General features: G+C 35.4%; 1 protein-coding gene across 2 annotated transcripts in view; it reads left to right on the top strand.

Annotated features, from left to right (window-relative positions):
* The window catches only part of mib1 (MIB E3 ubiquitin protein ligase 1), a 240612-nt gene that overhangs the window by 46531 nt on the left and 179304 nt on the right, over window positions 1-14777 (top strand). For both annotated transcript variants that reach the window (XM_069921103.1, XM_069921102.1), the window contains exon 5: window positions 3035-3101. In XM_069921103.1, the coding sequence (XP_069777204.1) occupies window positions 3035-3101 (67 nt within the window). The remainder of the gene's footprint in view (window positions 1-3034; window positions 3102-14777) is intronic.

Raw genomic sequence — 14777 nt, 5'->3', positions numbered from 1 at the left:
TTTAATCAAAGCCACTTAAGCCTCTTGATCAGAGATGAGGTCAGAGGTTGTTATGGACATTGAATGATTTTGAAAAAAGAACAGAATTTTGGTAGAAATAAAACTGATGGTCATGCAGTTTCCAAGAATTGGGACTCACCTTGGGGATGATATAATGGTCACATGATTTGGAGAAATATATTACCAAATTCAGACATTTTGAGTTCAAGTTTTTGAAGAGTTCAGTTTAGAGAGTACAGAAGTCAAAACCCCTGTGACACGGGGGTTGAAACCTTGTGAAAGACTGGGTTGAGTTACACAGTAACCAAAATTGGTGCTGCTTGATACTCATGGGAAAAGGGGGACACAGAATACGTGGTTTTTGAAATAAGGAAGACCCATTTTGCTGTCTCTTTGGAAAAGGGGACAGATTCCTACTGGGTCTATTTTTGTGTGGCTACTTTGTTTAACCCTTGTCTGGGATTGTGAATTCATCATGGGGGAAAAAAAATAGCCACTTTGTAAGTAAAGAGACCTGAACATTTAATGTTTGAAAGTGTTTTATAATTATTTCTGAACTGAAAATTTAAGTCCTTTAAGCAAGACTAAAATAAAGCTGAACTTTTAAAGATGGACTTTTCATAATCGGACTTTAATTGCACATACACTTTTGTGCACAGTGGGGTTAAGTAAGTTCAGAGTTATGTTAGAAATGTTATGTTATTAATAGTTTTTAAAAAAATTTTAAACTAGTATTTTGAATTTTCCATTGTCTGGTGAAATTTCCATTGCTGTTCCTGTGTTAGTGCTAACAAAGTCCCTTTACCCCAAAAATAATTAAAAGGGTTGTTGACTCATAACACAAGTAAATCTCATCTGGTACTCCACCCTTGAAATAGTTCTTTTGCATTGCGGTGGTAATTAAATATAGAATAACAAAGTTTGTGTTGACTTTGATTTTTGCAGTCAGCAGCAAGTGAGTTGCAGAGTTGCTGTAACCTAGCACCTAGTGTAATGCTCAATGAAGTCAAAACAAGACTTTTAATCAAAATGAAGCATCTCAGTGGAATGTACAGGGTCTTAAATAGGAAGCGTAAATTGGAAGAAAGCAACATGTATCATGTACAAAAAAACAATAAGATTGGTGATGAAGATGGGATTAAGGGAGAATCAGTTAAAAAAAATATTTTTTTTTGCGTTACCAGGATATAAAGGAAAGTTATTGCATTTTTTAATCAGAAAATTGTGTTGAACAAGTTAAGAAATTTGTTGTTTGTGGCAGCATCACAGTGCAAATATTCATATGAACTTCCTTACAAAAATAAATTTTTTAAATGTGCATGTAAAGTTAAAGAAAGGCAGCATTTTTGGTTGATTATTCAGGAATCTAATGGGAGTGGAGAAGAAGTTGTCCTTGTGCCATTGAATGCTCATCTTCAGGGTCCTGTACCTTTTTCCCCATGGTAGCAGTGAAGAGGGCATGGCCTGGGTGGCAGGGGTCTTTGAGATGGAGGCTGCTTTTTTTAAGACACCGCCTCATGTAGATGTCCTTAATGGAGTGAAGTCGTGCCTGTGATGACATATGCTGAGTTAACAACCCTCCAGAGTTTATTTTTGTTCTGAGAGTTGGCACCTCCATACCAGTCAGTGATGCATCCAGCCAGAAACTAGAAGTTTACGAGTCTTCGGTGATATACTGTATCTCCTCAGACATCTCACACCTGACGAGCCATCTTTGATTGCATCAACATGGAAGCTCCAGGGTAGATTCTCAGAGATGTTGACACCCAAGAATGTGAAGTTTTGACCCTCTCCACTACTGAGCCCTCAATGAGGACTGGGTCGTGTTCTCGACTTCCTGCTGAAGTCTACAATCATCTCCTTAGTTTTGCTGATGTTGAGTGCAAGGTGGTAATGTGACACCACTCAAAGAGCTGGTCTATCTCCTTCCTGTATGTTTCCTCTTTTCCCAGAGGGAATAATGGTAATTTTTTTTGTGACATAGGTTTTTTTTCCAGCATTTAGAAAGTATTAATTTCCAATTTAAAAACTTAATTGTCCCCCAAATGGTCACCACTGTCATTTTCATATAGTGACTATTTGGGGCAATGTTAAGTTTTGAACAGCAGAATTCCTCTGACATTTTCTGTGTTCAAGTTTTTTTGTTTGTCATGTATCTAAAGTTTGGCATTTTTAATCAATAACCATAGAATTTTCCATTACAATGTTGTACACAGTAAGAAATTGTATCCATCCAGTCATCTTTTGATGAAAATTTAAAACAAAGCCTAAAGCTTATCTGAACCCAAGAATGTCCCACTCCCAGAGCCAATAACTTCTGGGATGAAAGAAGTTTAAGCAATTGCTTAATTTTTAAAAACATTTAAAATTGTTCCTCTTTAAAATAAATGTTGCGTTTATCCCATTCTACTGTCCTTTGGTCTGATAACATAGGTGCTTTGCACAATGATCAATCAGTCAATGTTTGGTTTCTCTATTGTAGAGCAGGCCACATTAAAAACACCGAATGCAGTACACCAGATTACAAGGAGTTTAAATAATTTTTTTAAAAAGATACTGAAGGGTCTCAGAGATACAACTTGTTTTTTGCTCCAAATTCCAGCATTCTCTTGTGTGACCCTTAATCTGAAACATTACTCAGTTTGTCTTCCCACTGTTGCAGCCTGACCTGAGTATTTTCAGCATTTTGTGTTTTTTTTGTATCAGATTTCCAACATCTGAAGCTGCTTTGTTTTTTCAGTTGTTTTATTTTCTCTTGCCCATTTCAGACAAAGGATCTCAGACTGGAATAGTTAACTGTTTGTCTTTCAATGGTTGCAACCTGTATTTTCTGTTTTTTTTTTAACCTAAGAATTAATTGGATCTAGAAGCTCTGTAGGCTGTTTGGGTTACATATGTGAAATTCTGACCTGTTTTTTTTTAACTTGGTGTTTGAGTGAAACCTTTATGGATAACTTCTTTTGTTTCTTGTCTTTTCCTCAGAAATGTAGTGCAAGAACAATAATAATTTTTCTTTTTCCTCATTCTTAACCAGTCCGACTTGAAATGTGTTCAAGATGCAAAAGGAGGTTCTTTTTACAGAGATCATTGTCCTGTTCTAGGTATGTAACTGTAGCAATTTTCCTTTTGGAAGGAGGGCTTCGGAAGCTAGCTGATTAGATAAAATGCATTATGTGCTGAATCTCTATTTCACTGCATAATGATAACTCTTAAAGTACAAATTTAATTTTGTTTTGGACAGTCTATTGTTCTTTTTTATTTTTGAAGATATTTATTGCAGTTTCTGGTCAATACCTTTTGATAGCTTTTTCCATGAAGAGATGCACCACCCTCTTGATGGCACATCTTTCTCTAGATCCATTAGTACCTTCTGATATTTCAATATGAAACTTGTTTAATATTGCCTTGGATTAGTTCATGCCAAACTTGCTATGTCAAGAAAGTTGACAGAGCTTGCACAAAGTGTGTGTGTGTGTGTGTTGTGTGTGTGAGACACCATATATCTATCAGTCAGTCGTGATTTTTAGGAAAATTTCCCAATGGCTGGAAATGTGTATGGCCAAATTTGCTCCTGGAAATCTAAAATGAAAATTGGAAATACTCTGGTTGGACAGTATTGTGGAAAGAGCAATGGAGGTCAAGTTTCAGGCTGATTCTTTTCCATCAGTCTAAGTTAAATATAAAGATACACATTTTAAGCTATGGGTAGGAAAGTAATGGGTAAGGGAGGATGGAACAAAAATACATGTTTGATTGATGGAAAGCTGGAGGGATTAAATAACAAGAGGGCTGATTATGCAGGTAAAATTAGTCCTGATGGAGTTGAAAATGCAAAGCACTTGCTTGAAAATGAATGAAAAGGAAATTCTGGAATAAAAGTGCTATAATCTTTCTGTATGATGTTGCGTGTGGAAGACTGATTTGTGCCAAATAAGAATGAGATGTTACTCAAGCTCATGTTGCAGTTTATTGGAATTTTATTGAAGGCAGGGACCAGAAGAACTGGTGTGGATGAGATGTGTATGCGTAGAGTAGGCAAATAAGCTTTTTCCACTGAGCTTAGGTGAGATACAAACAAGAGGACATGGGTTAAGGGTGAAAGGGGAAAAGTTTAAAGGGAACATTAGGAGGATTTTATTCACATAGAGAATGGTGGGTGTATGGAACAAGATGCCAGCTGAAGTGGGGAATGTGGGCTGAATTTTAACATTTAAGAAACATTTGGACAGGATGGGAAGGGTATAGAGAGATATGGAATGGGTATAGATCAGTGGGACTTGGCAGAATAATAATTTGGCACGGACTAGAATGGCCAAAGGGCTTGTGTTTTTGTGTTGTAATATTCAATGGTTTCTTTTGTTCTCTGGAAGTAAGGTGGAGTGCTAAGGTGACTGTTTGACTTTTTAAGTGTACAAGTTTACTTATTTCTAATGGCTTTAATGGCCTTCTTCCATTTTGGGAATCTTGATGATTATTGCACCAAGTTAAACTTCATCAGGAATGGATAATGAACCAATCCATGTCTGCATTCAGCGGGATTCAGATAATATCTAGGCCTGAACTTGAGTAGTAAGGAGCATGAGAGAGATACAAGTGTACAAGTCAGCAAATGAGTAATTTCCAGCTGTGAAGTTCACAAACTTGCAAAGCAAAAAAAAATTACTATCTGTAGATATTAGATGAATAATAGAATAGTAGTTGTCAACTTTATTTACATCATGGCTTAAATGATTTCATCTTCAAAGTTATGAAACAAATCCGCGAACAGGTTATATGACAAGACGTACAAATTTTAAAAATGAACAAAGAACAAGGTGTATTGCAAACTTTTTAGATTAATAAAGAAGATTGAATTGATGAAACAGCCCATCAGTCCTGGCACTCTACACTCATAACTTCTGGCCAGTGTAACTTTAATCTAGCTAAATTGGGTGGACTTGAAGCAAAAGTTGATAGGTTCTTATTAGTACATGTGTCAAAGGTTATGGGGAAATGGTAGGAGAATGGGTTGAGAGAAAAATACAACCACCATGATTTAAATGGTAGAGCAGACTTTGGGGCTAAATAGCATAATTCTGCTCCTACATCTTATGCTTTAAATTTATTGCAATGCTTAAAATATTCCCACACAAACAGTCCTGCTGCAAGTGGCAAAGAACTACATTAGAAAAACATTGATGTTCTTGATTGACAGTCAATACTCTAATGGCATACCAGGGCCTCTGAGAGGAATTTTATCAGTAGATGCAAAGTTTCTTTTGGGCCTCCTTGCCTTTTCCATTCGTCATCCTGTTTTCATCCACTATGGATTTATGCCATGAGCTGTAGACTGTAATGCCAAAATGGGCACGGAAGATGAATGAGGGGTGGAATGAAGTGTTCTGTTGATTTTCTTCTATTTGAGGCCTTATGCTCCAATACTCCCTCCATGATAAATATAATTAAAAAAAAGGATTAGAGAGAAGAAAGCACATTTGTTTTTGAGTATCTTTGTTTATGCTACAATGCAGATAAGGAGAAAGAATTCACAATGAAACATCCTTTTATATTACAATGCAGATCAGATCAGAAGAATTATTAGTAAAAAGTTTTTTTTAAAAAAGGTAGATGGGCTTGGTATTTACTTTTCCTGGCATTTTTTGTGAAAAATTTTGAATCACAGCATGAAAATTCATTGTTCTGGGAATGTTTGATTCAATACTTAACCTGGCCAAATGCACAAGATGTTCCTGAGACATTGTATACCTTAAATAATTTTTAATCAGCTTGAGTTTGCTAAATGACCTTTCTGCAGAATCTACTGTTGCTGCAATTGTTAATATTCTTAAGCTAATACAAACTTTTGAAAACAGGTCACCAAATCTGTACTCTGTTAACAAGTTCAACAGATCCAAAGACTTCAACTGTGCATTTACATAATTTGCTTTGTATCCTGTGGGTAAATGCTACATTTCTTTTCCAAAATCATCACCATTAAGGTCAGCAGGATATTGCTCTGATAAAGATGGTTTTCTCTCCACATTACTTTCAGATATGGTGATATATTTCCACAAGAAATCAAATTTTTCTGCCAACTGCTTAATACCATTGAAGCGGACAGTTAATCCTGCTATAATGTTGTCTACCAAAATGTAAAACAGCTACTTTCTGAAGTAGGCCTCTTCTGGCGTTTCTTCTGTGTCGTTCATTTCCTTCAAGTTAACATCAGGTGTGGTATCATCATGTGGCCTTGCCCTCTTGCGCCTAACTCCATCACATCTAAGTGAGAGTTTTATTTCTATCTTTAGGTTTGATGCAACAAATTTGGCTTCATTCCACATGGATTTCCAGTTGTTTCAAAGTTTTGCCAGATCTGTGAGAGAGTTTCTATGTTTGATACTTAAACATCCAGTCTGGCATCTAGCAGGAATGACCTTGTTGCAAATATCTATGCCAGCTAATATTTTGTACCACATACTGACATTAGCACACAGGCAAAAGATGTCACGTATTTCTTATTTTGGCTGTCAAATTTAGTTCTAGGAGGTCTTCCAGTGGTAATTTAATGCCCATTCAACATGATCTGGCCATCTTGTTTCAGACATACCATGAACAGAACAACCATTCCAGTTTAGTAATTTCCACCGCTAAGGACTGGAACTGAAAAGGTGGTATACAGTTTGAATTGTTCCGAAAAAGGTTATTGCTTCAAGTTTGCATTCAGCAGCATCATTTCCACATAAGTAGAGTGTGTGACAACCACAAAGTGAAAAAATAGCTGTTGAGCATTGTTCTTGTATTTTCACTCTTGTGACCTTGTATTTTCCAGCTGTATTTGTCCCATTATCGTAGGCTTGAGCTCTACAATCATTGAGAGGAATAGCATGTTCTTTCAATGTAACAGTTATCAACTGAAAAATTTACTCCCCTCTTTTGTTGCTACAATCAGCAAATTTGAGTAATCTTTCTTGAATCTCATAATGCATTTCTTTTAAAAATATGTATCTCAAAAGAAATATTGTTTGTTGGGGAGAATGTCACATGATGACCTAGGGCCAGGACGGAAAATCTGGCTCATCAGGGAAAAGGTTAAAAAAAAAGTGGAGAAAAAAAAGTGGAGAGAAAAGTTCTTAAAATTTACCTAAATAAATTATAAACAGGAAAAATATGTGATGCTGCCAAAGAAGTAGAAGAAACTACAGGGAAGATGGAAGAAAAACAACAAGAAGAGGAAGAAAGGCCTACCTTGGAGAAGAAGCCGGGACCTGTGGTGAAGCCTTCTCTTTGGATGAAGAGGGCCTCCCGACTCCCCTACCAGCAACAACAGGGACTCCCAGATGAGTCTAGGAAGGGAGTGTCCCGACTGCGTGTGCGTGAGGAATCGCACATAAGCAATCGGCATTAATAGGGGGCCCTGTCAGAGTGGCTTACTAAACCTTTCAGACAGGCCTCTAAGCAGCCTAAAAGGCTGTCTGAGGGAGGAAAACCACCAGAGATGGAAGAAAAAGAAGAGGAAGAAGAACAAATTTTAGAGGAATTGTTGGAAGAAGGGGTAAGAAAGAATATTAAAGTTATCCTTAAGTTTCAAGACCCAGTAACTATGATTATGGAAGAGTTGAATAAGATGTGATATTAAGAGATCAGATGTTAAAAAGTTAATGAAGTATGTGAATTTGTTAGAGATGCAGAAAAAAAAATGGGAAATGGAAGAAAAAGTTCAAAGTATTCATTTGGAAAATCAATTTCTTCTAGAAAAAGTAGATGGAGGATTAGAAGTGTTTGTGATGAATAAGCAACTGAAAATTTTACTCGAAGAAATAATATTAAGTTTATTGCCCTGAAAGGAGGAGAGGAAGAAGATATTATTCAATTTTTACAGTGCTGGATTCTACAGACTTTTGGGCAAGAACATTTTAAAGGAGATATGGAGATTGAGTGAGCCCACAGAGCCATTGGGCCTTAACCTCAGCCAGATCAAAAGCTGAGGCCTATTTTGGTTAAATTTCTTTGTTATCAAATAGGGGAAAAAATTTGGAATTAGCAGCCAAACAGGCTAAAGAAAGAAAAGCACCATTGGAATTTAGAGGGAATAAGACTTTCTTTTATCCCAATACAAGCTTTGAATTATTGAAGAAAAAAAAGAGTTTCAGTGCAGTTAAAAATATACTGTGGAAGAAGGGATATATACTTTTATTCTGTGTTATCCTGCAAATCTGAAAGTATTTGTTCAAGGAGGTTCAAGTTGAATCTTTATGAATCCGAACCATGCTCAAGAATATGCGGAAAGCTTACCAGACATACGTCAAGAATTGACCCAAAGAGTGGAAACTTGAAGATGGAAAGTTATTTTACTGCGCTGAATGTAATCTGGAAGCAGTTTAAAATATTGAAGAGATGAGTTTAATGTACTTTGAGAAGTCAGAGATGTGCTGACTGGTTCCTGATGAACCGTGGACGTTAATTTGCGATTTTACTTGTAACCCGAAAAATGGAGTGCTCGAGGGGGGTTCTTTTCTGTATTTCTCTCTCTTTTTCTTTTAAGTATGCAATCAAGTACTATCTTTATTACTGGATTTAATGATTCTTTTACATTTAAGAGATTGGTGAAGAACCAAGGACTGATGAAAGGGGATCATGAAAAGAAATGTGTAAGAATTTTTAAATTTCCACAATTAGTAAAGGATTAAATTTTGTTTTAATGTAAATGGGCTTCAAAATCCAATAAAGAGAAAGAGTTTTGGCATGTATTTTTTAAAAATGAAAATATATACTGTTTATCTACAAGAAACACATTTAATTGAAAAAAGCATCAAAAATTAAAAAGGGACTGGATTAGAATGGTAGTAGCATCGCATTTTAATACAAAAGCTAGAAGAATAGCAACTTCTATAAATAAAAAAATCTTCTGATTAAAATACAATTTTAGACCAATTTGATAGGTTTTTTCTAATAAATTGTAATTTTTTCTGAACAATGCTCATTAATGAATGTTTATTCATCAAATGTAGATGATAAATTTATACAAGAAACTTTTAAATATAGGGGAAGCTAAGGAAAATACTTTTAGTAGGTGGAGATTTTAATTTTTGTCTTGACCCTTATTGGATAGGTGTGCTGAAATCCAAGGCAGCAAAATAACATTGTCATTAATGCAGGACCTGAATTTGGTTGATATTTGGAGGATATATTGTAGAGAAAGGGACTATTCATTTTATTCTCATAAACATGACTCATACTCTAAAATTGACATGCTTCTATTGTCAGCAAGACTTCAAAATGGGGTACAACAGGTTCAATATAAGGCAAGGTTCATATCAGAATTCTCCTTTGTTTTTAACGTTATATTTAGAAGACAAGCAGGATATGAGTTTAAGAAATAGGTTTTATAGCGTGTAATTGAAAAAGAGAAATTTTTTTCATTTTTATTGGGAATCAGATAAAGACATTTTTGGGTATTAATGCTGATTCAATGGATAATAAATTTGTTCTATGGGATTTAATGAAGGCATACATTGAATAAGCTTTACTTCTAAAGTTAAAAAGGAATATATGCCTCAAACTAATTTAGAGAGAGAAATACTAAATCTAGAAAAGGAATTACAAAAACAATCATCAGAAGAAAAAAAGAATTCTTTTGAATAAAAAGTTGCACTATAACACATTACAATCTTATAGAATGGAAAAATGATTGAGAGCTAGACAGATATTATGAATTAGGGGAACGAGCATATAAAATTTTAGCATGGTAACTGAAAACAGAACCAGAATCCAAAGTTATTGCAGCTAAAGATGAGACAAACCATATATCCTGTAAACCTCAGGATATCAACAATTGTTTTAAGCAATTTTACATGAAACTATAAATCAGAGTCTATACAGGATGACAATAAAATTAATCAATTTTTTAACTCAAATAAATTTGCCTAAATTAAGTATAGGAGAACATAAAATATTAGGAACCTCTTTTACATTTGAAGAGGTTGGAACAGTTATAGTTTCTTTACAAAACAATAAATCTCTGGGTGAAGATGGATTGACATCAGAATTTTATAAAGAATTTAAAGATGTGCTGATTCCTGTATTTCTGAAAGTTTTAATACAACTGTAAGAAATTGGAAATTTACCTGATTCTTTTAAGACGGCATTTATAACACTAATCCCGATAAAAGGAAAAGATCTATTAATGGCATCTTATAGACTGATATCTTTATTGAATGTGGATTACAAGATAGTGGCTAAATTATTGTCAAATAGGCTGGAAATTTTTTTAACTGAAACTAATTAATAAGGTTAAAATAGGATTTTTTTTAAAAAGAAAATTGGCGGACAACGTAACTAGGTTGATTAGTTTAATTCATCTAGTTCAAAACAAAGAAAATTTGAGCATAGTAGTGGCCCTAGATGCAGAAAAGGCATTTGATAGAGTAAAATGGGATTTTCTTTTTAAGACACTTGCTAAATTTGGTTTAGAACAAACATTTTTAAATTGGATAAAAGCACTATTTATTGAACCAAGAGCAAGAGTAGTGACCAATAGTCTAATGTCTGATTATATTAAATCAACAAGATCAACAAAACAAAATTGTCCTTTATCACCAGCTCTTTTTGTATTAGTAATCGAACTGTTAGCTAAATTAGAACAGATTTTGATATTGAGGATATTAAAATAAGGGTTAAGGAACATGAAATTAGCTTATTTACAGATTATGTAATTATTTGACAGAACTAGTAAATTCATTAGATAAGCTATATATGCAATTAGAACAATATGGAGCACTCTCAGGATGTAAATTTAATTGGGATAAAAGTGAAATTATGTCACTGATGTTTGGTGACTATACCCAATGTAGGCAACATACAAGATTTAAATGGCCTGAAAATGGATTAAAATATTTGGGAATAAGAATTGACAACCAGTTAAAGAATCTTTTTAAAATTAATTATGGACCATTGTTTAAGAAAATTGAAGAAGATTTATTTTTTTTAAATGGGTTGATTTACCAATCACATTAATTGGTTGAGTAAATTGTATTAAACTGAATATTTTTCCACAGGTGCAATATTTATTTCAATCTTTGCCCATTGATATTCCTAAAGTTATTTTAAGGATTTAAATAAAATTGTAAGGAAATTCTTGTGGAAAGGCAAGATATTGAAGATTTCTATAGAAAAATTAACTTTGAGATTTGATTTGGGAGGTCTAGAACTTCCAAATTTTGAATATTATAAAGTGGCCAACTACAATTTCTTTCTTTTTTTGAGGAGGGAGAAAAAGTGGCTTGGGTTAATATAGAAATGAATAAAATAGATGAAAAAGACTCTGAAGTATTTATATAAATGGAATGAGGTATTAACTGGAGAAACAGGCATACCAATATTAAAACATTTAGTTAGAATGTGGCATAAGGTACACATGTTCATGGGAATTAAGGGATAGGGATTAGTGGGAATGCCATTGGTGCAAAATAAATTGATCCTGTTTACGCTAAATAACAAATTGTATTAACTGGTCAAAAAAGGAATAAAATTTATTAAAAGACTGTTATCAAGGTAAATACTTAATAACATCTGACCAATTGAAAGCTAAATATAGAATACAAAATACAATATTTGGATATTATCAATTAAAGGCTTATCTATTGGAAATATTAACTACATCCTATTTACTATTAGAAAATGATGAAATAGAACAATATCAAATACAAATACAAAATAGTTCATATCAGTTATGTATTTATTACTTGTGAGGGGAATAAAGTAAGATCTTCATAAATCTAAGCAAAGGTGGGAAATGGATTTGGGTATAGATATAAATGAGAGATATTGGACACAAATATATTATAGTATGAAAAATACAATAAATGCTAGATAGAGAACAGTACAGTACAGTTTCATACATCAGTTATACATTACACCACAAAAGCTTAATAGCTTGAAGACAGATATTTCGGTTAAATGTTCTTAATGTAAACAGGATATAGGCACTTTTTTACACTCTACATGGGCATGCCCCAAGTTTAACTCCTTTTGGACTAATTTAATAGATTATCTTCAACAGGTAATAGGTGTTCTTTGGCTTGGCTTCACAGACGAAGATTTATGGAGGGGTAAATGTCCACGTCAGCTGCAGGCTCGTTTGTGGCTGACAAGTCCGACGCGGGACAGGCAGACGCGGTTGCAGGGGAAAATTGGTTGGTTGGGTGTTGGGTTTTTCCTCCTTTGCCTTTTGTCACTGAGGTGGGCTCTGCGGTCTTCTTCAAAGGAGGTTGCTGCCCGCCGAACTGTGAGGTGCCAAGATGCACAGTTTGAGGCGATATCAGCCCACTGGCGGTGGTCAATGTGGCAGGCACCAAGAGATTTCTTTAGGCAGTCCTTGTACCTCTTCTTTGGTGCACCTCTCAGGTGGCCAGTGGAAGAGCTCGCCATATAACACGATCTTGGGAAGGCGATGGTCCTCCATTCTGGAGACGTGACCTACCCAGCGCAGTTGGATCTTCAGCAGCGTGGATTCGATGCTGTCGGCCTCTGCCATCTCGAGTACTTCGATGTTAGGGATGAAGTTGCTCCAATGAATGTTGAGGATGGAGCGGAGACAACGCTGGTGGAAGCGTTCTTGGAGCTGTAGGTGATGCCGGTAGAGGACACATGATTTGGAGCCGAACAGGAGTGTGGGTATGACAACGGCTCTGTATACGCTAATCTTTGTGAAGTTTTTCAGTTGGTTGTTTTTCCAGACTCTTTTGTGTAGTCTTCCAAAGGCGCTATTTGCCTAGGCGAGTCTGTTGTCTATCTCGTCGATCCTTGCATCCGATGAAATGGTGCAGCCGAGATAGGTAAACTGGTTGACCGTTTTGAGTTTTGTGTGCCCGATGGAGATGTGGGGGGGCTGGTAGTCATGGTGGTGAGCTGGCTGATGGAGGACCTCAGTTTTCTTCAGGCTGACTTCCAGGCCAAACATTTTGGCAGTTTCCGCAAAGCAGGACGTCAAGCGCTGAAGAGCTGGCTCTGAATGGGCAACTAAAGCGGCATCGTCTGCAAAGTGTAGTTCACGGACAAGTTTCTCTTGTGTCTTGGTGTGAGCTTGCAGGCGCCTCAGATTGAAGAGACTGCCATCCATGCGGTACCGGATGTAAACAGCGTCTTCATTGTTGAGGTCTTTCATGGCTTGGTTCAGCATCATGCTGAAGAAGATTGAAAAGAGGGTTGGTGCGAGAACGCAGCCTTGCTTCACGCCATTGTTAATGGAGAAGGGTTCAGAGAGCTCATTGCTGTATCTGACCCGACCTTGTTGGTTTTCATGCAGTTGGATAACCCTATGCTGTGTCTTTTGGGGTGGATATATCAAGGATTAGTCCAGATTCAAAAATAAATTGGTTTCAAAAATAATTTTTAAAGATTGTGCTAACGGTTGCCAGGAAATGCATAGCAGTTTCATGGAAATTGGATACTGATTTGGTATTAGATAGATGGTATTGGGAAATGCAAAGATGTATACCTTTGGAAAAGATTACATATAATTTAAAGAACAAATATGACAATTTTTTGAAAAATTGGTTTCCATATATGCGAAAAATTGGTGTTATAATTTTATAGGTATCTTGTAATATGTTAATTGGTAGAATTTGGTATGAACTTTGTCACTCCTTGGCCTCCCCTTAATTCACTTCATTTTATTTTACTTAGATGTTATTTGTGGGTTTTTTTTGCATGTATACTTAGATTTTGAATTAAGTGTTATATAATTACACAGTAGCATCTTATTTTACTATATATTTTATATTTAAAATATTTTCTCTTTGTTTTCTATTTAAAATATATAATGTAGTTGTAAGAACTAGAATAATTTGGTCACATTTGTTAATTAGGACATATCCAGTATTGTTAAAAAAATTACTCTTTTTTTTCCTCCTGTGCTTTTTCTTTTTTTCATTTCTTTGTTTGGGTTTTTTCTGCGTGGGAGGGAGTAGGTGGGAGAGGGAGGAAATGATTTTTAAAAAAGCATGTATTGATTTTGATGTATAAAATTTTCTAGTTTTGTATGTAATCTTGTTACATGTGCTAATAAAATATAAATTAGAAAAAAAGATGTTTATTCAATATGGGAATAACCTGGTGTGGAATCTACTGTTGCTGCAAAGTACTTTGCAAATCACCTTTCAAGCAAAACGTGTTGTTTCACAAGATTCGAGCATCTGCAGTAAATTAATTTTGTGATCGGGACAAATAATCAACTTAAAGCCACTCACTTCTTTTCTGTGACTTAGCACATGTTCCTGAAGGATGGGGTCCACCTGGAGAGCAGTTCAATGAGTCCTAAAAAGTTTCCATTATTTAAATTACCACATTGATGGAATGAACCAGTAAATCCCAGATCATGTTCTCCCAAGAAAAATGTAATATCGATGTGTCATTTCACAGCTTCAGTTTTGATTGATGCTTCTACGATGGTGGCAACTCACATCTCAGACAACAAGCGCCTTTCTAGTTCCCACCAAGCTTGGGATCCTGTTGGAAAGTTTCAGCCACTTCCCACTAGAATCCCAGCCTTCAGCAGATATTAGTGGGACACAGAAGTGCTAATCTTGATTGTCTTGTGCCAAAATAATCGAGATGGAAAGCAATATATGCTTGTTTCTGTTGACTCCAGGAAAGTCTCTTACATATAGCTCTCCATTGGTGCCTTGAAATTTCAGTGTGCTTCAGGTACAAGCATGATTGCAGGTGTCCTTTGGGAATGTTTTAGGCAGACAGATGTGACCATCCGAACCACAATTTTTTATTTCCTTTTGAGATGGAAA

Source organism: Narcine bancroftii, chromosome 2, assembly GCF_036971445.1.
Source record: "Narcine bancroftii isolate sNarBan1 chromosome 2, sNarBan1.hap1, whole genome shotgun sequence".
Taxonomy (NCBI): domain Eukaryota; kingdom Metazoa; phylum Chordata; class Chondrichthyes; order Torpediniformes; family Narcinidae; genus Narcine; species Narcine bancroftii.
The sequence above is the reverse complement of the archived record's forward strand: the minus strand, read 5'-3'. Positions and strand labels throughout refer to the sequence as shown.